This window comes from Abramis brama (genome assembly GCF_963993115.1).
Source record: "Abramis brama genome assembly, chromosome: 2".
In the NCBI taxonomy this organism is placed as follows: Eukaryota; Metazoa; Chordata; class Actinopteri; order Cypriniformes; family Leuciscidae; genus Abramis; species Abramis brama.
The window spans coordinates 5,221,963-5,247,416 of record NC_139964.1 but is presented as its reverse complement, the minus strand read 5'-3'; the positions used below and the strand labels follow the sequence as shown (position 1 = coordinate 5,247,416).

The following is a 25,454-nucleotide window of genomic DNA, read 5'->3' as shown; positions in this document are numbered from 1 at the left end:
CAGAATTCAGACTGAACGAATTAGCTTTAGCTTGTGCATCAAAGATACTGGAAAAACTTCTGTACGCAAATTGCAAAATCCTTTGAGAGTTTCTGAAGTGTTCAAGCCACTCACCGTGAATCATGAGCAGAAAGATCATAGAAAGAGGAGCCATTCTTCTGACTGACATCAGCATAGCAACACCTACAACAAAAGCACAGTGGCTCATTTTTATTATATTGAAGTTGTATTAATCTCTCATTGTACTTCTAATAATACCTAGTAAACATATTTATAAATACTTGATTGTTGCTCCTGTAATTCTTGCCATCAAATTACTAATGACTTGTGACTCTTTCCTTGCTAAGATGCAAGGAAAGGAAGCAAGGATTCATAAATAAAAATGAGACGCACCCCTACTCACATAGCAACATTGTTACGGCCCACATCTGGCAAACGTGGAAAGACGACAAGATATGCCAAAATGTCTGAAAGTGTCAGACCATTGTGAAAGACATTTAAAGAGGATTTTAGGCAAAATGACTGAAAAAATATTTAAACAGTAATTTAAAATGGATTATCACTTTCACCAAAATAGGTGGCGCAATTACAAAACTGATGTGATGTGGTCAGAGTAAGGTGACAATGACACATAAAAAGTTTGGTGTCAATATGGCATTGCAGAGGTAAAGCCAGAATAGTTATTTTGGCATCATGCCTCAACTTTGCTGCTGCAGTATACGAAAACAGTTTTGTCTATCGACACGAAATCCATAACTTTTAGTCGGCACAGTCTGGAGATGATACGATTCGATTTTGGTGAAAATTGAACAAACGATCTAGGAGGAGTTTGAAAAAGTAGGTATTGAATGAAAATCAAGATGGCGGAGAGGAAGTTTGGCCAAAATAAGGTAAACTTGGTATTTATGTTGATGGCGTGACCCAAGGAATCTATTAAGACCGTCTCGGTTACCAATGTAACCCTCGTTCCCTGAAAAGGCAGCCCCGCCCCTCCGTGGTCGGCGATCAGACAAAACACATCCAATACTCATTAAGAGAATAGAGACAACCCTTTTAGACCATGCACCGGGAGCGCCGATCATTTTTCCCATCGTTAAACTAGCAAAAGTGGATTCAGACACGCTATAAGTGCACTTGCGCCATGAGCTTTAGACCATGCGCTTACATAGATCATTACAATATTCGCTAGTTGCACGAAGCCGCCATTTTGGATTTCGGATCAGCGAGGGTATGCTAAGACACTTCCGGTTTCGCATTACGCCCGGTGCAGGGAGCCGGAGAAAGACGAAATTGATCTTTTATAGTTGTTTATAGAATCAATTATCACTTAAAATACTAATAAGATCCATATTACTATCACACGATAGCAATTAAATGCACGGACGCATAGTCAGATTAATGAATAAAATACAACTGTTCACTAACAGAAGATTGTATTCCACTCATGCTGCATACACATACGCAATGACAATTATAGAGTTACAACTACGACTAGAGTTGTTTACATAAAATGCACCGTGAACATTCACATGTTTGCCCTGTGATCGGCTACAATTTATCTCCATAAATACTATTTTCTCAATTCTGCGCATATATTTTTACTTTCTTACATCATTGCTCGATCAATATTATCATCACATATTTTGCATTTTTTACGGTAGGTACCACAAACAATTGAATATAGGTAAGTTTGTGTATATTTTACACAATACATGTGCTGCTTATAAACACCAGACAGATTATTATTATTATTAGAAATAATAGAAAGCATATAAACGCACAGGTGAAATACACTGAAAATTATATGCATTTAAAAATTTGATCGGGTTGAAGTCCTCCCTCCGGATCTTCTGCATCCACTCAGCCCGTCCCGCGGCGTCAACGGGGACCGCATGAAAGCTGACTTCTCTGTTGTAACGTGACGAAATGGTACCGGCACACAACGATTAAGTGCTGAGGCTGTCCTCTGAAAGGCAAGTCACCTCTCTTGAATCCTAAAAACACTCCTTGTGAAAAAAAATATCTCTGTGTAATGGAACTCGATCGCTGTTGTCTCTCGCTCTCGCTGTCAGATCACCGTAGTTTTCACTGGAAGTAGCTACTGGCCCACACACTCAAGTTCGAATGTCAACGGTCGCCGTGCACGGAGCGAATTGTAGCCGATAACAGGGCAAACATGTAATTGTTCATGGTGCATTTTATGTAAACAACTCTAGTCGTAGTTGTAACTCTATAATTGCAGTAGGCATAATTGTCATTGCGTATGTGTATGTAGCATGAGTCAAATACAATCTTCTGTTTGTGAACAGTTGTATTTCATTCATTAATCTGACTATGCGTCCGTGCATTTAATTGCCATTGGCTCGTGTGATAGTAATATGGATCTTATTAGTATTTTAAGTGATAATTGATTCTATAAACAACTATAAAAGATCAATTTAGTCTTTCTCCGGCTCCCTGCACCGGGCGTAATGCGAAACCGGAAGTGTCTTAGCATACCCTCGCTGATCCGAAATCCAAAATGGCGGCTTCGTGCAACTAGCGAATAGCCCTACCACTGTGGGCCGTATTTCCTTGCTTTGAACTGCAATTATAGTTGGCTTGTGGGTGTCACTATTTATTAATTCCGCTTAGGCCAATCCTCTGCTTTTGCTTGTTTGCTTATCCAGCTTTATAATAAACATGGCAATTTACACAATGAATATTGTTGGCTATGTGATGATTAGGGGCCAAGCACCGAAGGTGCGGAGGCACCTATTGTATCTGTTCCCGTTCTTATTATTCTTCCGACTGGGAGTCTATGGCAGCCCATAGAACCGATTGCGGGAAAGTTGTTTTGGTTTGACATTCTGATAGAGGACAGTCCCAACATTAAATACACCAATTTTGGTGTTTCTAAGTCATTCCCTCTAGCGCCACCACCTGTCCAAAGTTTCAGTAATATTTTTCGAATAACTTTTGAATCGTAAGGCCAATCAACAAAATTTTCCTCTGATTCCCGAGCTCATGACGATTCGATTGCCACCATTTAGAATTTTCCGAAAAACCTACTTTTTCGAACTCGTCCTAGACGGTTTGTCAGATTCGCATGAAAATTTAACCAGATCATCTTCAGGCAGTGCTGACCAAAAGATATGGAATTCAAATTGATTTCGTCAAACCGTTTTCGATAAACGCTCGAACAAATTTTATGTAGCGCCTGCAAAAAACAGTCATAAGGCTGTATCTCCGCAACGGTTTATCGTATTCAGACCAGACTTGGTACATGTCATCACAAGCATGACCTGAGGCTACATGCTGCGTTTCGGCGCAGCGCCACCTACTGGTCCGGAGATATGAAAAATGGCTATTTTTGCTAATAACTTCTGAACAGTTTGTCCAAAAATCATAAAATTGGTCTTGTTAGATTCAGGGCAACATGCCGAGTCGACGGATATCCAATTTTACCATATCGGCCATTTTGACTGTCTGTCATTTTGAATTTTGTGCTAAAATGCTGTATTTTAACCCTCTGGGGTCGACAAACGCACCCGCGCGTTTTGCTGGATTTTTGTCACATTGTAGCACAATAAACTTAAATTACTCCGTCATTTATGGTCATACAGAAAAAAGAAATATAAAAAAAGAATCTGTGATATTTCTACTTTTGTATGTGTCCACTTACAATCAAATCAAAACATTGTGCTTTTGTAAAATAAAGAAGGTGTGCTTTCTGCCTCCTCTTGGGGTTGAACTTTTTTTTCTTGAGCACGTCTATAAACTGAAACAAAACTCAGTGAATACTTGTCACACATTTATGAGCCATATACCTTTATAAACATTTAAGTGTGTACTTTTAAATGATCGGATTCAAACTGAAAACAAATTTTCTCTGTATAAGTAATTTGTATAAAACCAACAAGATGTCCAGTATCTCAAACACTTGCTCATTAGTTTTAATTTAAAAGTTTTAGTTTTAATCAGTGAGAATTTTTTTTTGGTATTTTCACAAACCACGCATAAATGTCGGTAACCCTTCCTTTTACAGTCCCCTAATTACTAGGAATTTACCTGGTAAATATATGGTAAGTTATAGTTGGTTATTGGTAATTACCACAGGTAACAAGAATGTAAATGCAGAGAAACTACAAACTAATTACTAAGTATTTACTGGGTAAATATATGGTAAGTTATAGTTGGTTATTGGTAATTACCACAGGTAACAAGTATGTAAATGCAGAGAAACTACAAACTAATTACTAAGTATTTACCTGGTAAGCATATGGTAAATTATAGTATTTTAGTGTGTAATTACTTAAGGTGATTAGTATGCAATTACAGAGAAACTACCAGGGAAAAAAACACCACTGTTAAATATCAACTCAACAAAGTACTGTGTACTTGTTACCTGTTTAGGTTGGTAATAACTCAGATTTAATTGTGTACTTCCTCAGAATGTAGGCAGCCAATTTTTAGAAACACCTCCAGTATTACCCATCAATTCAAGTTAGGTGTGTACTAGTTATCCTAGGGTTATGTTGGTAACAGTCCATGTTTATTTATTACTACCTTGAAATTAAGATGGTAGTTTCCAATAAATTACCTTGTCTTACATAGTTGTTGTTCATTGTTACACCCATTTATAGAGGGTTTATCAAATAATTTACCTTACACTTACCTGGTAACTACCCCGCAGGAACAGTTTTCCCTAATGTCATGGCACATCTTAAATACTGGGTATGTTTTTGCAGATGTTTTTACAATTTACTCTGTAAGTAAAGTGCAACTGTACTGTAAAATGAAGCCGTGTTTATTTCCATGGTATTACCGGAATTGTACCATATAACCTGATCATTCCCTTTTCCATATAGTCACAATTTTTTACCTCGTATGTCCTGCAACGTTACCAAGGAAAACATGACAATTTACTCTGTAAGTAAAGTGCAACTGTACTGTAAAATGAAGCCTTGTTTATTTCCATGGAATTACTGGGATCTTACCCTATAATCTGATCATTCCCTTTTCCATAGTCACATTTTTTTTACCTTGTATGTCCTGCAACGTTACCAAGGAAAACATGACAATTTACTCAGTAAGTAAAGTGCAACTGTACTGTAAAAGGAAGCCTTGTTTATTTCTATTGTATTACCACTCTTACCACATCCTTTGCTGCTTAAACATTTTTGAAATCACAAACTTTGATCATGTGTGTTCTGCAACTTAACTAAAACATTCCAGCCTGGTCTCATTAATAAGTAGTATTAATACGTAATTTTCAAAGATAGAAAACTACATAGGCTACAATTATGAAGAAAAACAACATAAGTGTAATCACAATAATTTATTTATTGCGAAAATGTCAAAACCGGTACCAAAAGTCGTTCACATGACGATGTGTTGCAGTCACAGTCCTCTCTCTCAGTATATAATAGTTTTGAATGAGGTACAGAGCAGAATTTAAGTTATTAATCCATGAAAATGTTAATCCGGCTTCCCTCTGTGTGAATGGTACGCTTCTCCATTTCAAATGTAGTTTACCAACTGAAATATGGCATGTTGCAATCTGTGACGAACATGGACGAACAGGTGAGAGCCAATGAGCGTTTGATATCACTGCCGTAAAACATGTCGTAACGCTTCTTGAGGGCGCAATTTTTGAATTTGAATTCATCACGAGTGCAGGATTTGACACGGACTGCGCTGCTGTGATAGCCTGTGAAATGGAGATGATCACTCACTGGATAAAGGGCTGAATTTGGATCTCTTTCTTGCAAACGTATGGATTCTAAAGATTTGGATTATATCAAGTATAATAAAATTGATGTATTTTGTGAATTTATGTTGGTGTAGCCTATTATTGTTCTATTGGAGAAAACGCATTTTGTGTCTCACTGTAAATAAACTAAATATTAAAATGGTTAAACGATTAAATAAGGTATTTTTAAGGTTTTAATGTGTATTCTTGTTTAACTGCATGTAGGCTAATCGTTTTTGTGCTGTTAATTCGTAAACATTTTACATTTTAGTGCTGTAAATACGTCAGTATTATACGTTTCTGTGTGTATAAAACGTAAGTAAATGTACGGTAGAATTACACTTTACGTAAAAATACACACGTATTCTCATGAGATCACGTTGAACATTCTCAGTAAGTAAAGTGCAACTGTACTGTAAAAGGAAGCCTTTTTATTTCCATGGAATTACTGGGATTTTACCCAATAATCTGTAATAGCTACAGTTACGTAGCTATTAGATTATAGGGTAAGATCCCAGTAATTCCATGGAAATAAAAAGGCTTCCTTTTACAGTACAGTTGCACTTTACTTACCGAGTAAATTGTCATGTTTTCCTTGGTAACGTTGCAGGACATACGAGGTAAAAAAAATGTGACTATGGAAAAGGGAATGATCAGATTATAGGGTAAGATCCCAGTAATTCCATGGAAATAAACAAGGCTTCATTTTACAGTACAGTTGCACTTTACTTACAGAGTAAATTGTCATGTTTTCCTTGGTAACGTTGCAGGACATACGAGGTAAAAAATTGTGACTATATGGAAAAGGGAATGATCAGGTTATATGGTACAATTCCAGTAATACCATGGAAATAAACAAGGCTTCATTTTACAGTACAGTTGCACTTTACTTACAGAGTAAATTGTAAAAACATCTGCAAGAACATACCCAGTATTGAAGATGTGCATGACATTAGGGAAAACTGTTCCTGCGGGGTAGTTACCACACTGTTAACCCTTGCTGTAAAATTCTGACAATATTATACCATTTTCCATTAAAACAGTAATATACCGTATAAAATAAAAGTCGCCTACAGGAATATACTGTGAATTAACAGTGCTCAAAGTCGACACTCAGAGGCTGTTTTCCAAATCACACCCTATACCCTCATTCACTATTCTCTACATTAGTTCACCAATAAAGTCCACTTGAATGAAAAGAAGTGATTGAATTGAGACACTGATGAACACCTGATAAGCAGAATCACTGAAGGACAGAGAAACAAGAACAGAAAAAAGAGAAACACAAAAACTACAACTGACTTCCAGTAACACTGAGTGTGAAACCAGTTTACAAACCAGTTTACGATTATTTCTTTCATACATGTACAAAAGTTCTTGTTGAGAATTAACAGAGATTTAGTTAATAATAAAATTTGTTGTCACCATGATGGAGATCAGTATTTGCTTTAGTTGGTCTCTTGTCCCTGGACTTCTTACCTTTCATCTCTCTCTGGCTGCTGTAGCGGTGAGTTTATAAAACACATTTGTTATGGCAAGAAAAAGTCAAGAGGAAGATGATCAGGTGTTTTTATTTTTTTGTGATGATGTCACAATCATCCTGGACATGCCTGATTTTCAGATTTTTCCTGTATATTGTCATTGAAATTATAGTTATCTCATATTTAGCATATATCTGTGAATCTACAAAATGAAATCAATATTTCTGTAATCAGGTCTTCTGAAAAATAACAATCATATAGTGCATTCAATTTTATTTTACCCCTGCTTGGCTCAGACACACACAGATATCAACAATCAGCATATGAATCTCAACAATGGTGAAAAGTTTCATGTTGCAATGCATGCTGGGTTCCAGGATAATATAAAACTCCCAGCATGCACTGCTGCATGAATAAAAATAATAATAAAAAAGAAATATTGCCACCATTGTTGAGATTCATGTGCTAAATTGTGATATCTCGGTGTTTCTAAAACACAGTGTAGCTCTGTTTCTCTGGTTATGCATCATGTGTTAAAAAAAAAGTCATTGTATCTTACTGCTGCGTTTTCACAGTGGTGGTAATGTAACACTTTTGATTGAGGATTAAACTCTGAATAAGTGAGAATGAATTCCTTAGTGAATGAACAGGCAATATGATGATTTTGTCATCATAATCATTATAACTGCAGTCATTCATAAACTGTGTGTGCACAAGTGTGACTTGCAACAACACAGCTCAAGCAGCAAAAAAAAAACTAATGTTTTAGCATCAGCATCCCAACTAAAGCAAGCACTGATCTCTATAATGGTAACTTCAAACCAAACATTTTCAATTAAACCTCTCAATAACATCTTCTGTATGACAGAAATAAAGTCATACTGGTTAATAATAAGTGTAATAATGTGCAATGGCTGGAAGTCAGTCGTAGTTATTGTGTTTCTCTATTTTCTGTTCTTGTGTTTCTCTTTTCTTCAGTGTTTCTGCTTATTAACAGCAGGTGTTCATCACTAATGCTCAACAATCACTTACATATTCCCTTAATTATCTCACTGCATCGTTACTTTTTACTCGTAGTGTGGATTTCCCTGTGGGGTTGAAAGGGTTAACTGTGTAAGATAAAAAAGACACACCCACAAAATGTATTTTAACAGTAATAAACTGTAAGTTATAAAACAGGTTTATACTGGCAACACTGTTGCCAGTAGTTTACTGTAAAATTTATTTTTTGGGTCACCATTGTGCTGAAGAGTAGAGCCTGTGCTTCAGTCCAGGAGAAGATCTACAAACATTGATGATTTGCTGCATGTTGCTTTATTTAACAGGCGGTGACTGTGTAGTTGCTGATCCAGTGGAAATCTTTTTATGTACAATAGTTTTTTAGTGGCCTCAAATGAAAGAAGTTCACAGTAATACTTTACTCACATTATTAATGCATTATACATTTTAGTTAATACATTTAAATGACAGTTGGTCAATTTAAGGCAGTCGGTTTCTGCAAGTGAAATTAGTTAACTATAATTTAGTGCATTTTTGCAGAAACAAACTAGATTACAGTAAAGAACTGTACAATTAACAGTATTTTACTGGCAACAGTGTTGCCAGTATTTTACTGTAAAAAAACCCGGTAAGGTCTAACAGTGCAGGTAAGTGTAAGGTAAATTATTTGATAAACCCTCTATAAATGGGTGTAGCAATGAACAACAACTATGTAAGACAAAGTAATTTATTGGAAACTACCATCTTAATTTCAAGGTAGTAATAAATAAACATGGACTGTTACCAACATAACCTTAGGATAACTACACACCTAACTTGAATTGATGGGTAATACTGGAGGTGTTTCTAAAAATTGGCTGCCTACATTCTGAGGAAGTACACAATTAAATCGGAGTTATTACCAACCTAAACAGGTAACAAGTACACAGTACTTTGTTGAGTTGATATTTAACAGTGGTGTTTTTTTCCCTGGTAGTTTCTCTGTAATTGCATACTAATCACCTAAAGTAATTACACACTAAAATACTATAATTTACCATATGCTTACCAGGTAAATACTTAGTAATTAGTTTGTAGTTTCTCTGCATTTGCATACTTGTTACCTGTGGTAATTACCAATAACCAACTATAACTTACCATATATTTACCCGGTAAATACCTAGTAACTAGTTTGTAGTTTCTCTGCATTTACATTCTTGTTACCTGTGGTAATTACCAATAACCAACTATAACTTACCATATATTTACCAGGTAAATACCTAGTAATTAGGGGACTGTAAAAGGAAGGGTTACCTAAATGTCATTATCTCAAAACTGCAAACTTTTACATACATGCTGCTGATATATTATTGTAGCAGAGTTTGTGCTGAATACAGTGTAATTAGACTTTAGCCATGAAAATGTCACAAGTAACAGAAATAAGCACAAATGTCAGAGCATGTCAGAACACCTCCAGGCCCAGAAAACACCTCAGACCCCAGAGGGTTAAGAACGCATGAACGGATTGTTACAAAACTTGGTATGGGTCATCAGCACAATGTCCTGAAGGAGCATGAGAAGTTTCAAAACAGCGCCACCTAGTGGTGAATTTTTCTTTTCCAAATGCTTATAACTTTGGGTGTGGTCGACGTATTTTCACGAGACTCATCTCAGTAGACTCCTGAAACCTTGCCGACTCCTACGATACCAAACATGCTAGGTTTCGCCTTACGGTTTGTGTAGCGTTGTGATTTAGCGCTTAAAAAACATTTGGCTATATCTTCGAAACCGTTTGTCCAATCGAGACGAAACCACCATCAGAAGTTTGGAAACATAGGTCGATAACTATGCGCCAATGCCCAAATGCGAAAATATTGATAGTAAGGGGTAGTAAAAGTAAAAGTCATGTGTCAGTCATTTTTTACGTGTTTTTTCATATAAATGTCTATAACTCTGAAGCGAATTGAGATATCTTAGTCGAATCGTATCATCTCCAGACCGTGCAGACTAAAAGTTATGGATTTCGTGTCGATAGACGAAACCGTTTTCGTATAGCGCAGCAGCAAAGTTGAGGCATGATGCTAAAAGCACTATTCAGGCTTTATCTCTGCAATGCCTTGACATATTGACACCAAACTTTGTATGTGTCATTGTCACTTCACTCTGACCACATCACATCACTTTTGTAACTGCGCCACCTATTGGTCGAAAGTGATAATCCATTAAATCATATTTTTAATTATTGTTTCTATGATTTTTCAGGCATTTTGCCTAAAATCCTCTTTAAATGTCTTTAATTGCTCATTGTTGCAGTTGGTCTGACACTTTCAGACATGTTGGCATGTCTTGTCATCTTATTCTGCTTGGCCTCGGTAATGGCTGCTTGCAGCTATATTTGCTTTTGTTGCTCTATTGTAGTTAATTTAGGATAAAAGCATCTGCTAAATGCATAAATGTCCATTTAAATGTAAATATTATAGTTAGTACAGTTAGTTTGTCTGTTTAGATACTAGTGTTTATTGTGGTTTAGTCCGACTCATTGCAGCTGTTGGTTAAACTAGTTTATAGCACGCATGCTGTTAACTTCCTCTTTGGCCAGTGAAAATCAAGCACCATCTACAACACTGAGACTGTGTGGAGAATAACCTGCTCCAAAAATAACCAAAAAGAAAATAATAAAGAAAAATTAAATTAATTTTATCAGTCCTGGCTTTCCTAAATACCACATTTAATTTTAAATGATGGTTTATGCTCAGCGTAGTCTTTCTGGTGAAACCAAGATCGTGTTTTTGGTTAAGCAAAAGTAAAAGCCTGGTAGTGACACCAACATCTAAAATACAACATATCCTGGTCTTTGCAGCAGGTTCTTATCCATTAAGCACATCTTATCAGCAGATAAAGATTTTAAAAGTTTTAAACACAACTTTATTTACTCACTGAGCTGGAAAAAAATCATGTTAAATATATAAATCGACAACATTTATCTTAAAAATCAGACCAAATGCTACAGATATAGTTCCTGTTTTCATACACTCACACCAGGACTAGTCACGCTTTCAGTTCTGTTATTGCTGATTTGAACAGATGTTACAAGACATAATAATGCTAGAATTTTAACTTGGAAGTCAGAATTTTTTTAAATAGAATAAAACCATCTTGATATTTGACTTTAAACCTTACAGTTACTGAGATACAGCCATGTGTCCACTTCCTGAAAACTAGCCCCAATATCCCCTACACACACAACATATCTGAGAATAATTTAGAATGATTGGTAAACCATGCTCTTACCCGTTTCACCAACAATAATGATCAGTTACCACACTAAAAATGATCAGGGTGTGACAGCTATTGGGGTTTTCACACTATGAATGACACGTGATTAACACATTTAAAAAAAAAGACATGACCCACAGCATTTAGCAGAAGAGTTCAAACAAGGCAAAAGGTCATCACAGATGCAACGTTAGACTAAAAATGTAGAAGTTCAACTAAAAGAGACTTTACATCAGTACGCAGAAATTCTCATTATGTTTTCAAACTTGATGCATATTTAATCGGTTTCTGAGGAACCAAGTAAATTATTGATTATGCATTTCATACACTTTGACTAATTAAAAAGAAGTTGGTAATAAAATTAACAATAATAACATCAGAAATTAACAGAGTAATAGAACAGAAGTTGTTTCCTCGTGTCTAACATTTTTATCATATGAGAACTACTCTACAGTAGTTAAAAAAAACTACTTTTTACTCTGACAGCAGAAGAGGTGTGAAAACCAAATGTGTTCAGCTTCACATTAGCATATCAAGTGCTAAATGATCTGATCATCTTGCTAAAAACATTGCATAAAATAACATATTTACACATTTTCAACATTTACTCTCACAAATCAGCCCTGTGCAAAGTGAAGTGAAAGTCCTGTTAAATTGTTACTTGATTAAAACATGATATTTCAAAATGAAAACATCAAGTGAAGTCAAAGAGTAACCGTTTCAAGTCCATTTAACATTAAGTAATCACATTTAAACCCGAAACCTGATAATATGGTGTTAAATCAAAATTAATTGTTTAAATAAAGTGAACAATGTGAAATGTACAGGTAGGTGGAACACCTGCTAGGCATTGCTGCCGGTCACACCTTCCCCGGTGCCCACGGGTCAGCTGCAGGGTCATCAGTCAGGAACCACCATTCACCAACGTTTCGCTCCGTTAATCCTGGAACATCTCCTGGTGGCGGAGCAGTGACAGGGACGTCTCCCTGTCACCCCGTGCAGCTGATAGGTGTTACCCTCTGCGGCTGTTGTTGGGGTTAGTTGTTCTTTCCCCAGCTCTTGTCTTTCCTCCTCAGCCAGAGCCAAAAGCTCCCCTTCTCGTCTTCCTCCACTAGCTCTTTGGTTGCCTTCTTCATGTTCCCTCCAGTCACTCCTACGTCCCTCAGAAGTCGTGTGGTTGACAGTAGGGCTGCACGATATATCGCACGATATTGTTATGCGCATCTTGTCAGTAAAGCCGGTTCCTTTGATTAGTAGTAAATCGCCTTCACCTGCTTTCAGATGGAGCGGTGTTAAATTAACACTCCTGGGGCTGGGAGTGTATATGAGTCCACACTCAAGAGTGTAAAGTGTTAAAATATGAGTGTTAAATTAACACTCAAGAGTGTTAAAGTTAATGAGATAATTAAGTGATTAATTAAGTGATTATTGAGCATTATTGAAGACACCTGATGTTAACAAGCAGAATCACTGAAGGAGAAAATCACAAATTGTAAGTTACCATTAAGGTGATGGGTGTTTGCTTTAGTTGGGCTCTTGACCCTTATATGTTTACTTTAATTTTTACTGCTGTTTGTCTGCTGTTATTGATGTATAACAGTTAAATGAACAAAGTAAAATGTTATCTGATAGTGTTGGTTATGTTTTGACATAATCATGCTGTGATCTGAAAAATGAAACTTATTGAAATAGTTTGGTTTAACTTGTTAGCAGCAGTTTTGTGATTCTTCAGTCTACGATTATCAGTACTTTACTTATAATCCAAAATATTTAATAAACATTGTTCTGATCAAAAGACTTTCAAATTCAAATTTAGAAACACAGACATCAATAATCAGCCTGTGAATCTCAACAATGGTGACAATAATAAAGCATGTTGCAGTGGCTGCCACCAATCACAACTCATTAATGGCTCCCATCATGCATTGCGGTATGAATAAATTATGATCTGAATTGTCTATGTAATTTACTTATCCTAATTGAATATTCTGCTCGTCACCATTGTTGAGATGCATTGACTGAATCTTGACGTCTGTGTGTGCCTAAAAGAAAGATTTTTTTTTAAACAACTTTTAAAAAAGCCTTTATATTATATCAGAAATTCTGGATATTTATGCAGATTCACAGTTATGCTGTAACCAAATCGAAGTCAGAAAGAAGGATCTTAATGAGTTCAGTGATCAAGTTCAAATGATGAATGTCATAATATAACCAACACCATCAGATCACTTTTTTTCTTTGTTCATCTGGCAGTTATAACTCAGATACAACAGCCAAACAAAATCTAAAGTTAATAATATAAGGGCCAAGAGTCCAACTAAAGCAACCATTGATCACCATAACGGTGGCTTACAATTTGTGATTTTCTCCTTCAGTGATTCTGCTTGTTAATGTAGCAGGATGCAGTTGTTTGGATCATGCCTCCCTAAGTGACGCTTAAGTTGCTGCAGCTGTGAGTGATTCTGGGCAGTTAACTTTGAGCCAATCGCGAGGGCTATACCCTTTTATAAACCGGGACTTTTCTTTTGACAAATGATGTCACCGGTATGCGACTTGTCTTGTTTACCTGCCCAGAGACCTGATGTCTGCCTGGTTATCTGTCTACCGTAGCGCCGCAGGTATGGTTCGCTTCGTTTCTCTTTCCACTCCTTAACTTTATAACGTGGGCTTATAGGGAATGTTTCGTGCTATAGAATCCCCGGTGTGGCAGCAGCCCTTTCACCAGCTGAGTGTGCGCCCTGCTATCAGTGATCAGAGCTCAGGGCCTGTGACGCAACGCTGTTAATCATAGGTATGTTGCTATACTGAGTAAGAGTTGAATGGTTATTGTGGGACATATTTGTAAATGGACATCCTTTGCATTTTAGGGAGTGCTATTTAACCGGGGGTGCGGCCGCCAGTTGGCTACATCGACGCTGAACATCTGCTGCTTTGCTTGTATTCTTCACGTTACATGTTCACGGATTTACGTCGTACCCGACTGCCTTTTCACACTGGACCAAGGAGTATTGAACTCAGTTATTAGCTCAAGTTATCAGGCGGCTGGCTAGCGTGTTACATCGCTGCCTGTTTAACACTGTTTGATCATTCTTCTTGTCTTTGTTGTAGATCAGGGTTTGAGTGTAGTGTGTTTGGACTGACACCATTTTGATTGGTTTGTTTTGTGTTTATTTCTTTTAACTCTTGTATGGAGGCCTTTTCTTGCTGTTGATATCCAAGAGGATTGGCCTAATTTTGATTTCTTTTGTTTGGGTTTTCTATGTGTCTGTTCATTGTCCAGGTGCTGAGAACTGCCAGTGGGAGCAGTGCCCCTTGCGGTGGCGGGTCCCTTGGTGTGCTGTGGCTGCGTGTTCACCAAGTGTGGTCATATCTCTTGCTGTGTGTATGAAATTTGACACGTGTGATTGGGGTGTTTTTCATGGATGCTCATTGCTCGAGCCACTAGCCTCCCACTGGTAAGATTCCGCCCTATTGCCCTCCTCCCTCGTATGTGTGTGTTGCGAATAGAGTATAGTGAGTGGAGTGAATATTGAGTGTATGTGTTATTTGATTTGGTGTACAGTGCATGTTTGTTGTGAAATCTCAATCATTGTCGAAGTGAAAATAAATTCTATTTTTGTACTGGACCACTGTCTCTGGCTATCCATCCACGAACTTGAGTGCCTTGGTTGAACAAATTAGTTAATTCTTTGGGTGAAAGTCCCATCGTGGCGTAGTCTGCAAACTGCCTGGGCTTAAGCCCTATTAAGTGTATCCCATATGCCACATTAACATCAGGTGTCTTCAATAATGTTCAATCATCCCTAAATTAATCACTTAATTATCTCATCAACTTCAACACTCTTGAGTGTTCATATACACTCCCAGGAGTGTTAAATTAACACTGGAGTTTTTGCTGTGTACAAAGAGCCGTAGTTAACTGACAAGCTGAGCCATATCGCATTAAATATCGCTGGCGATACGTCCGTGATATTGATGTGATTTGGCTCAGCTTGTCAGTTAACTACGGCTCTTTGTAGTAAATGCCGCTCCATCTGAAAGCAGGTGAAGGCGATTTACTACTAATCAAGGAACCGGCTTTACTGACGAGATGCGCATAACAATATCGTGTGATATATCGTGCAGCCCTAGTTGACAGCCCCACGTAGCCTTTGCATCCAACCTCCACTGGATAGATGGAGGTCTTCCAGCCAGCCTCCCGACACGCAGCAGCCGGCTCTCAGTACTTGGCCTTCTTGCGTTCGTAAGCGGCCTCCATCCCCTCCTCCGCTGGTATTGTGAGCTTAATGAGGAGCATGGATTTTGCCTTGGTAGACCACACCACTATTTGGTGTGTGCCGAAACGCGAAGATTTGGTAAATCTTGCATGCACTTGGGACATGTGGACACTTAAGGAGCAGCTCCACAGTTTTCTGAGTTGGACCATTTTTTTGACTTGTCACATCAAGATGGATAAAACATTTTCTTACTCCCTTGAAGAGGGACAACGGATTATCACAAAAACTTCACTGTTGGATGATTTCCCAGACGGAGAGTTACCCAAAGCTGATCTCCACAGAACCTACAAAGAACTGAGGCACCTATTAGAGAAAGACACACGACTCCACCTTAATTCAGTCACTTTGTCAGACTACTGGAGAAAAGGATATACCTCCAGGGGCCTTAGGATCAATAAATTCCCAGCATATGGAGGAAATGACAAAAAGGACCAAAAAGGGGGGGGGTAGAACATGTAGAATATATATGTCGTCATATATATCACACACACAAATGCAAAGAAAAATGCTCATAATGGAAGCAAAATGCATTAACCCTTAAAGACCTAGAACATTTTTGGGGCGCCTGACTCACCTGTACTTTTCTTTGTTTTTCTAACCCATTCTAGCAGCAAGCATCAAGTGCCATATATCATTTTAAACAGGAGAACCTAAAGTTTCCATCTAGCTAATTTAAAGTCCCAGTTTTACATTTATTTTGTCAGAGAATTTATGAAATTAACAGGATTTTAAGAAAAACGGCAGCAAAAAATGTGGTGTTTTCAGTGTGAACTCAAACAGAACTTCCTGAAGTTTTGTTTTTTTCCTTTAGAAAGTTAGACTTGGTTGTTTTAGACTTCCATATGAAATTTTGTCTACATGTAACAATCCCTCATCAAGATATAGCCATTTATTATAATATTATTCTAGGCGTTTTTGAGTAAAAACAGGTGTATTACATTTACTGACAATGTAGATGTGTCCAAATAAGTTCAGGGAGTATAGTAAATAGAAAAGTTGTTAGATTACAACAGAACACTGAAGCAAACATTTTTCTTCAGAAAATTATATTATAATATGAACATGAACAACAAATGCAAACAATATAACAAGTAGTGACAGCTGTGCAATATAAATACTAACAATACAATATACAGAGTGTAAATGAACAAATGGTTCAAATAATCTTCACAAACTAAATACAAAAAGAAATAAACAGTGCAAATGAAGAAACGGTTCATTGAGGGTAATATACTGAGTGCTAATGAACAAATAGTGCAAATAATCTTCACAAACTAAATACAAAAAGAAATAACAAAAGATTCAAACAATCTTCTCAAACTATATACACGTTACATAATAAAGTTCTAAGGTTTATGTGCCACCTTGTGACCCCCTGCTCCTATGCCACTGGCTGAAGCAGTTTCTGTGGGCGACAAGACACAGGGCCACATCACACATTGTAGTCTAGCACACAGCAAGGTGCTGTGATGCTTTTTTTCTGCCACCTCTCAGTTTCCTTGCTGCGCACATTTCTGGTGACAGTGCCTCCATCAAAAGCTTGGTGTATTGTAGAACAAACTGACACTTCTCTCGTGTCCATCCATTTGACAAACAACAGTTCCTGATGTCTGATCCATCGGATTGAACCCCTGGGGCTCCGTGATGTCAGTGCATTGTTCTTGGTGTTAGGTGTATTCCTGCGTGAATCACGGAATGTACCACATGCAACAAAACCATTGGCATACAAGTCACTAAAAAGTTTTGGGCTTGTATAGAAATTATCAACGTATAAATGATAACCTCTGCCCAAGAATGATGAATCCATCAGGTTGTTGACAACATCGTACGAGAGACCCTGCCCTGAAATGAATCGGCTCTTTCCAGTGTAAATGGAGAAATCGCAGGTGTAGCCATTGCTAAGGTCAGCGAGCACAAACAGCTTCACACCCCACTTAGTTGGCTTGGCCTTCATGTACTGTCTGAGCCCAATTTTAGCTTTTGTGGCCACCATTCTTTCATCGATGGCAATTTGCTTTCTACACAGCAAAATCCCCAGAGTTAAATTAACTCTGTTCAGAGAACATTTGGTCCCTCTCTAAAGAGAGTTAAAATAACTCTGAATCAGAGTTAAAGTTAATGAGATACTTAAGTGATTAATTAAGTGATGATTGGAGATTAATGATGAACACCTGGGCCCAGTTTTTCAAAAGTAATCCAGTGGGATTTCGGATCACGGATTGGATCAAATCTTGGAAATGGGTTTTTCAAAAGCAAAAGAGGGATTCTGAACTAAGATCAGATCATGTAATCCGATCTTAAATTTGATCTGGATCAAACCTGCCCTTTGGGTTTTTCAGAACTTTGAACTCGGTTTGGGATCTATTTGATCCAAAAAAAAAACAGGATTATCCTGATCCCATCAGAAGGGTGGATTCAGTTGTGATTTTTTGAACCAAATAAAACCAGAGAGTTTTTTTTTTAAGTGAATGATCACAAAATCAATGTCTACTGATGATATATACATTTCTTCATATTTGAAGCATATATGAAGCATGTCACATCTAATGAGATATGGTAAAACAACAAAATCTACAATTTAACATTATAACAAAATAAGGAAAGTAAAATGTTTCTGTTTATTACAGTGTTTCTGTTTCTTAAAATTAAAATAAACAATGGTTATTTGTGGCCACCGGTATTTTGCCAACTGTTGTTCTTTGCTAAGCCAGTAGGCCACACTGTTGGTTCCATTTAAGGCTCTAGTAAACAGGATTTGGTAATCCTGAAATTTGGTATTTGGATCACAGTGATCCAATCCAAGGTTCCTTTAAAAAACTGGCATAAAAGTAAAATGGATCAGGTGATCCTGGATAGCAAAACATGGGATTTCCAAATCCGGATCAATTTGATCCAGATTACATTTTTTGAAAAACTGGGCCCTGCTGTCAACAAGATCTCAGCAGAGGAGGATTAAACAACTCCATAAACAGCATTACCAGCTTCACTTATTACTAACCAGACTGACTGTATTTCTGTCAGACGTCTACAGAAGGTCTTATTGAGAATTAACAGAGGTTTAGATGTTGACGATTTATTGAAAATGTATGATCACCATTATGGTGATGAGTGTTTCCTTTAGTTGGGCAGTTTGACTCTTTTTGCAAGTTTATGGTTTTTGTAACAGTTTTTACCAAAACATGTAATTTGTTACAAAGAAAACCAAAAACAAAGATGATCAGGTGAAAGTTTTTAACAACATATAGTAGAAACATGCACTTATCTCATGACTGTCTAAAAGAGATTTATTTGATGTTAATAGATTATATTCAGTAACAATACTCTCTAGCCACAGATCGGACATTCTGAATTTAGATTTTTAAAATACATTATAGGGATTTGTTTTTTTTTTTTAGACAAAGACATCAAGAATCAGCATATGAATCTCAACAATGGTGACATGCTTCATGCTGCAATGCATGCTGGGAGCCACAATAGTATAAAACTCATGGCTCCCAGGATGCATTGCGGCATGCAACATGTCACCATTGTTGAGATTCATATGCTGATTCTTGATGTCTGTGTCTTAGGAAAAAAAAAAATCCCCTATTATGTATTTAAAAAATTAAAAATGTCCAATCTGTGGCAAGAGAGTATTATTAATGAATATAATTTATTAACATCATATGACCACTTTTGGACAGTGATGATATAAGTGCATCATTCTACTTTTTGTTGTTGAAAACTAGATCACCTGAACATCTTTGCGTCTGGCATTCTTTGCAACAAATTATGTGTTTTGGTAAAAACTATTACAAAAAAACACAAACTCACAAAAAAATAAGCTAAGAGTCAAACTTCCCAACTAAAGGAAACACTCATCTCCATTATGGTGACCAACCATTTTCAATAAATCGTCAACATCTAAACCTCTGTTAATTCTCAATACGAACTTCTGTAAACATATGACAGAAATAAAGTCAGTCTGGTCAGTAATAAGTGAAGCTGGTAATGCTGTTTGTGGAGTTGTTTAATCCTCCTTGAGAGATTTAATGTCTTATTTTGTCTTCAGTTGATTTCATCTGTGGCTGGAAGTCAGTTGTAGTTCTTGTGTTTCTCTTTTTTCTTTTCTTGTTTCTCTTTCCTTCAGTGATTCTGCTTGTTGACAGCAGGTGTTCATCATTAATGCCCAATCATCACTTAATTAATCACTTAAGTATCTCATTAACTTGAACTCTGTTTCAGAGTTATTTTAACTCTCTGTAGAGAGGGACCAAATGTTCTCTGAGCAGAGTTAATTTAACTCTGGGGATTTTGCTGTGTAGGTTGCCAAAATGCCTTGCATGCATGCTTTATAGTTGTGTAAAGAGGCTGGAGACGCTGGAGAGGATCATACTCAGGGGTGCCCTTTTTCCGGTCATTTACAACGTCATGTTCTGGGTTACTCATGTGAACAGTTCTGCTAATTGCCATGAACCTATCTCTGGCCATGATTGTAGCAGGGAAGTGTACACTTAGCTGCGATCCCTTCCTCCAGTAGTCTCTAACTTTTGGGCGTTTTACAAGTCCCATATAAATCATAAGGCCCACATACTCCAGAAAATTGGCAGGCTGCAGCTCTTCCCAAACAAACTTCTTCCCCTTGGCATGCTCCTTTTCTGCATTCATATTGGAGTTGTGACAGATTATCTTGACAGCTTTGTCACTAAAAAACTGTCTGAAAATTTGTGCAGGAGAGTATGTCACACCCACAAAACCCTGTAATCCAGGGGTTCTTTTTGGGAAAAAGGATGGACATTATCTGTCACCTCAGGTCCATTCCACTCAGCTCCTAGCTCATGAGATGTTGTGTCCCTTTCTGCTCCACTGTCTCTTCCCCTTCCTCGCCCCTTTCCTCTCCCTCTCCCTCTCCCTCTCCCTCTCCCTCTTCCTCTTCCTCTCCCTCTTCCTCTCCCTATCAGGGGGGCTGCTATGGAGAAAGGATTTGGTGTGATCCTCTTTCTCCTCTGCTGGCCCTCTGGAGGCCTATTCCACTCAGCTCCTGGCTCATCTGGGGCATGAGGTCTTGTGTCTCCCTGTTCCCTTCCTGCTCCACTGTCTCTTCCTCTCCTTCTCTCTCTGTCTGTCAGGGGGGCTGCTATGGAGGGAGGATTTGGTGTGACCCTCTGTCTCCTCGGCGGGTACTCTAGAGGCCCATTCCACCCAGCTCCAGGCTCCATTTGGGCATGAGGTGTTGTGTCTCCCTTCCCCCTTTCTACTCCATTGTCTCTTCCTCTCCCTCTTCCTTTCCCAGTCAGGGAGGCTGGTATGGAGGAAGTATTTGGTGTGGCCCTCTGTCTCCTCTGCTGGCCCTCTGGACCCTCCTGGACACATATTTCAGCCCCAGTGTCTGCAGGAAGCATGCTGATGGGCAGTGCATCTCTTCTCTCATCCTCTCGACTACAATAAAAAAGGGAAGAAAACATATGTATAAAATATATAATAACTGTATATAACATCTGAAAAAAGGCATTCGTTCATATTGTGATTTTTTTTATCCTTTATATTAATAATAATAATAATAATAATAATAATAACAATAATAATAATAGGGGTGTAACGATACCCTCGTGTCATGATTCGATACACATCACGATTCTGAACTCTGAACTGAACTGATACTATTGTGATACTCCAAGACATATGGTAAAATATTAACCAAAAAAAAACTTACTTTTGATTAAAATGCTAAATTTCATATTACATTTTGGGTGTAAATGAATAATGCACAAGACAATGGTGACACCAGAATAAAAATATTCATGATTCTGAAGCTGAAAACAGAATTATTTTAGACAAATATACTTGCACTCTGTCACTGACTAAGTTAGATATATTTACTGGCCACTTCAGACATTTGGCAGTATGAGGACCCACAAATATTCTCCCATTGCATTATAATGCTTGATATATTGTATTATATTATACAATACTTGAAAAACTTAAACTTGATTTTTTTCTCACACAGTAATTGTTATTTTGGGTGAACTACCCACGATACATATTGATGCATTTTTGTATTGTGATTTATTGTGACACGATATATTGTTACACCCCTAAATAATAATAATAATAATAATCAATCGTAGGCTATTGCCTAAATAAAGCATATTCAGATTTTTGCTCCAGTTGGTTTGTCATCCTCATATTCACACAGACTTCTAAACTGTTGATTTGACACACACTCTCCCCCTGCCAAGATCACTAGCAAATTTGATGGTATGACCAACAGACTTTTTATGCAATGCACATAAAATAAACGAACGAATGGCAAACTACAAAAAAGGGCAATCCTCACCAAGTAATAACTTACACACACAACGCAATACTTGCCATGAATTTTAGAAAATTAGAAAACCTGAGGTAATTATTTACTGAAAATGTCCGTTGGTGTGCGGTGTGCAGGGATTAGAAAACCTGAGGTAATTATGTCCTCATTGTACAGAAATAGCAAGCAATGAATGATACACAAACTGCACAGTAAAAAAAAAAAAAAAAAAAGGTTACTCACTTGTCTTCAAACGGATCAATCCCTTGAATGTAATCATCCTCACTGCACCACGTATCAGCATCAGAATCGGAAGATTCCACCAGGTCATCGTCTGACTCGTCGAAAATTAATTCTAAGACATCCTCATATGTGTACTGCTGTTTTGACATGACCTTTCGTGTTTTATACTCTTATGTGTTTTATACTCTTATGTGTTTTATGCTCTTATGTGTTTTGTGCTCTTTCATGTTTTGCGCTATGGTCAAAAACTTTGTATCCTTTAGTTTTCATGCATAGGTATGTAATAAATATTAAATAATGTATAAAGAAACGTTATTGGTTGTTAAAAACACCAATCACTATGTTTATTGGTTGAGTTGATGACCGTTTGAACGAATCTGGGCATGGGGGTGGGACTAAGCATCAACAATCGTTCCTGTTTGGCTTAGAGAAAGAAACCACATGTGTTTTCTTGACGAATCACTGCTGCAAATTTTGATGACGCAATCACCGGCACTACGCAGCCTATTAATGACCAATAGAGACAACCGTGATAACACGGGAAAGCTGAGAATCTCATCTTTACGGTGCATTTTAAAGCATACAGATTGGATTAGCGACTCAAAAGTTATTAAACATTTTAGAACGATAGTTATTTTATGCCGCGGGCGGCCGTATCGGTCTTTAAGGGTTAAGGGATTTAGCATGATATGTCCCCTTTAAGTGTAATGTAAAGTATATTTTTGAGAAGTATATAAAATGTAGACTGAAAGTATGCTTTCTTCTTTTTAGTTGAAAAGAAGCTTACTAATAGAACACTTTAATAAACTTTAAATTATTATTATCGCTGTATACAAGATCAGGTTCAGTTCCATGCTTATTTTATTTATCTCTATAAGCTATTCCACCAGAAAGCTTATTATTTTATAAACTTGAACATGTTCGTTTATAAGATAAGCAATATTATGTTTTAAAAAAAAGTATTTAATAAGCTACTAAATCAAAATAGTAAACACAAGTACAAGCCAAGAATACCTAGAATACTTAATTATACTTTTAAGTATATCTCGATCAACAAGTACAGGCCAAATATACTTACACTTTTCTGTCAGTATAAGTCAAGTATACTTAAGTGGAATTTGAAGTATATTTCTGAGAAGTACATAAAGTATATTTCTGAGAAGTACATAAAAAGTAGACTGAAAGTATACTTTCTTATTTTTAGTTTAAAAGAAGTATACCAATAGCACACTTGAATAAACTTATTTTTCGTAAGGGCAGGGGAAGCAAGAACTGATAGGAATGTAAATGTGTGCCTTGAAATGCAATGTCAAAAAGCAATGATAAAAGCGTCTGCCAAATGCATAAATGTAAATTATAGTACAGTTAGCTAGTCTGTTTAGTGACTGGTGTTTATTACGGTTTAGCCAGGCTCATTGCAATTGGTTGGTTAAACTACACTCAAAAAAATGGTTTTGTGGCACTGTTCTTTTTACCCAAATATTTTTTGTTAAAATAACACACATATATTTCTTACCAACAAAACACTATTGAATTGCATTTAATTAACTTAACCTGTATAATTTTCCACTATACTTAATTATCAATCAATGGCGTCAGAGCTAGAAGTAGAAGAACATATAAAGTTTATCTAAGGGCAGAGTTTTTTCTAGGATGCTTTTAATAAAGCACACATGCTGTTAACTTCCTCTTTGGCCAGTGAAAATCAAGCACCATCTACAACACAACCATTAGCCTAAAATAACCATACAAAGAAAAAGAATAAAGAAAAATTAAACGACTTTGATCATTCTTGGCTTATACCACATTTATTTTTAAATGATGGTTTATATGCTATCTAGGGGTTTAAAAGTTGGACTACCAGCGTAGTCTTTCTGGTGAAACCAAGATCGTGTTTTTGGTTAAGCAAAAGTAAAAGCCTGGTAGTGACACCAACATCTAAAATACAAGAGTCTTTGCAGCAGGTTCTTATCCATTAAGCACATCTTATCAGCAGATAAAGATTTAAAAAGTTTTAACCACAACTTTATTTACTCACTGAGCTGGAAAAAAATCATGTTAAATATATAAATCGACAACATTTATCTTAAAAATCAGACCAAATGGTACAGATATAGTTCCTGTCTTCACACACACACCAGGACTAGTCACGCTTTAAGTTCTGTAAATATTTATCAAGTCTTGGGTATAAAAGTCATTGAACATTATCGCTGTTATTGCTGATTTGAACAGATGTTACAAGACATAACAATGCTGGAATTTTAACTTGGAAGGCAGAATATTTTGAAATAGAATAAAACCATCTTGATATTTGACTTTAAACCTTATAGTTACTGAGATACAGCCATGTGTCCACTTCCTGAAAACTAGCCCCAATATCCCCTACACACACACAACATATCTGAGAATAATTCAGAATGATTGGTAAACCATGCTCTTACCCGTTTCACCAACAATCATGACCAGTTAACACACTAAAAATGACCAGGATGTGACAGGTATTGGGGTTTTCACACTATGAATGACACGTGATTAACACATTTAAAAAAAGACATGACCCACAGCATTTAGCAGAAGAGTTTAAACAAGGAAAAAGGTCATCACAGATGCAACGTTAGACTAAAAATGTAGAAGTTCAACTGAGAGAAACTTTACATCAGTACGCAGAAATTCTCATTATGTTTTAAAACTTGATGCAGATTTAATCGGTTTCTAAGGAACCAAGTAAATTATTGATTATGCATTTCACACACTTTGACTAATTAAAAAGAAGTTGGTAATAAACCATTTTTATCATATGAGAACTACTCTACAGTAGTTAAAAAAACTACTTTTTACTCTGACAGCAGAAGAGGTGTGAAAACCAAATGTGTTCAGCTTCACATTAGCATATCAAGTGCTAACTGATCTGATCATCTTGCTAAAAACATTGCATAAAATAACATATTTACACATTTTCAACATTTACTCTCACAATTCAGCGAAGTGAAAGTCCTGTTAAATTGTTACTTGATTAAAACATGATATTTCAAAATGAAAACATCAAGTGAAGTCAAAGAGTAACCGTTTCAAGTCCATTTAACACTAAGCAATCACATTTAAACCTGAAACCTGATAATATGGTGTTAAATCAAAATTAATTGTTTAAATAAAGTGAACAATGTGAAATGTACAGGTAG

General features: G+C 36.8%; 1 protein-coding gene across 1 annotated transcript in view; it reads right to left on the bottom strand.

The window, feature by feature from the left end:
* Positions 1–24,737, bottom strand: part of LOC311077554 (B-cell receptor CD22-like) — a 34,542-nt gene extending 9,805 nt beyond the window's left edge. The window contains exons 1-2 of the mRNA XM_084106088.1: positions 24,717–24,737; positions 115–183 (exon numbers count right to left, since the gene is read on the bottom strand). Of these exons, the coding sequence (XP_083962214.1) occupies positions 115–183; positions 24,717–24,735 (88 nt within the window). The 5' untranslated portion in view covers positions 24,736–24,737. The remainder of the gene's footprint in view (positions 1–114; positions 184–24,716) is intronic.
* Between the last annotated feature and the right edge of the window lie 717 nt (positions 24,738–25,454).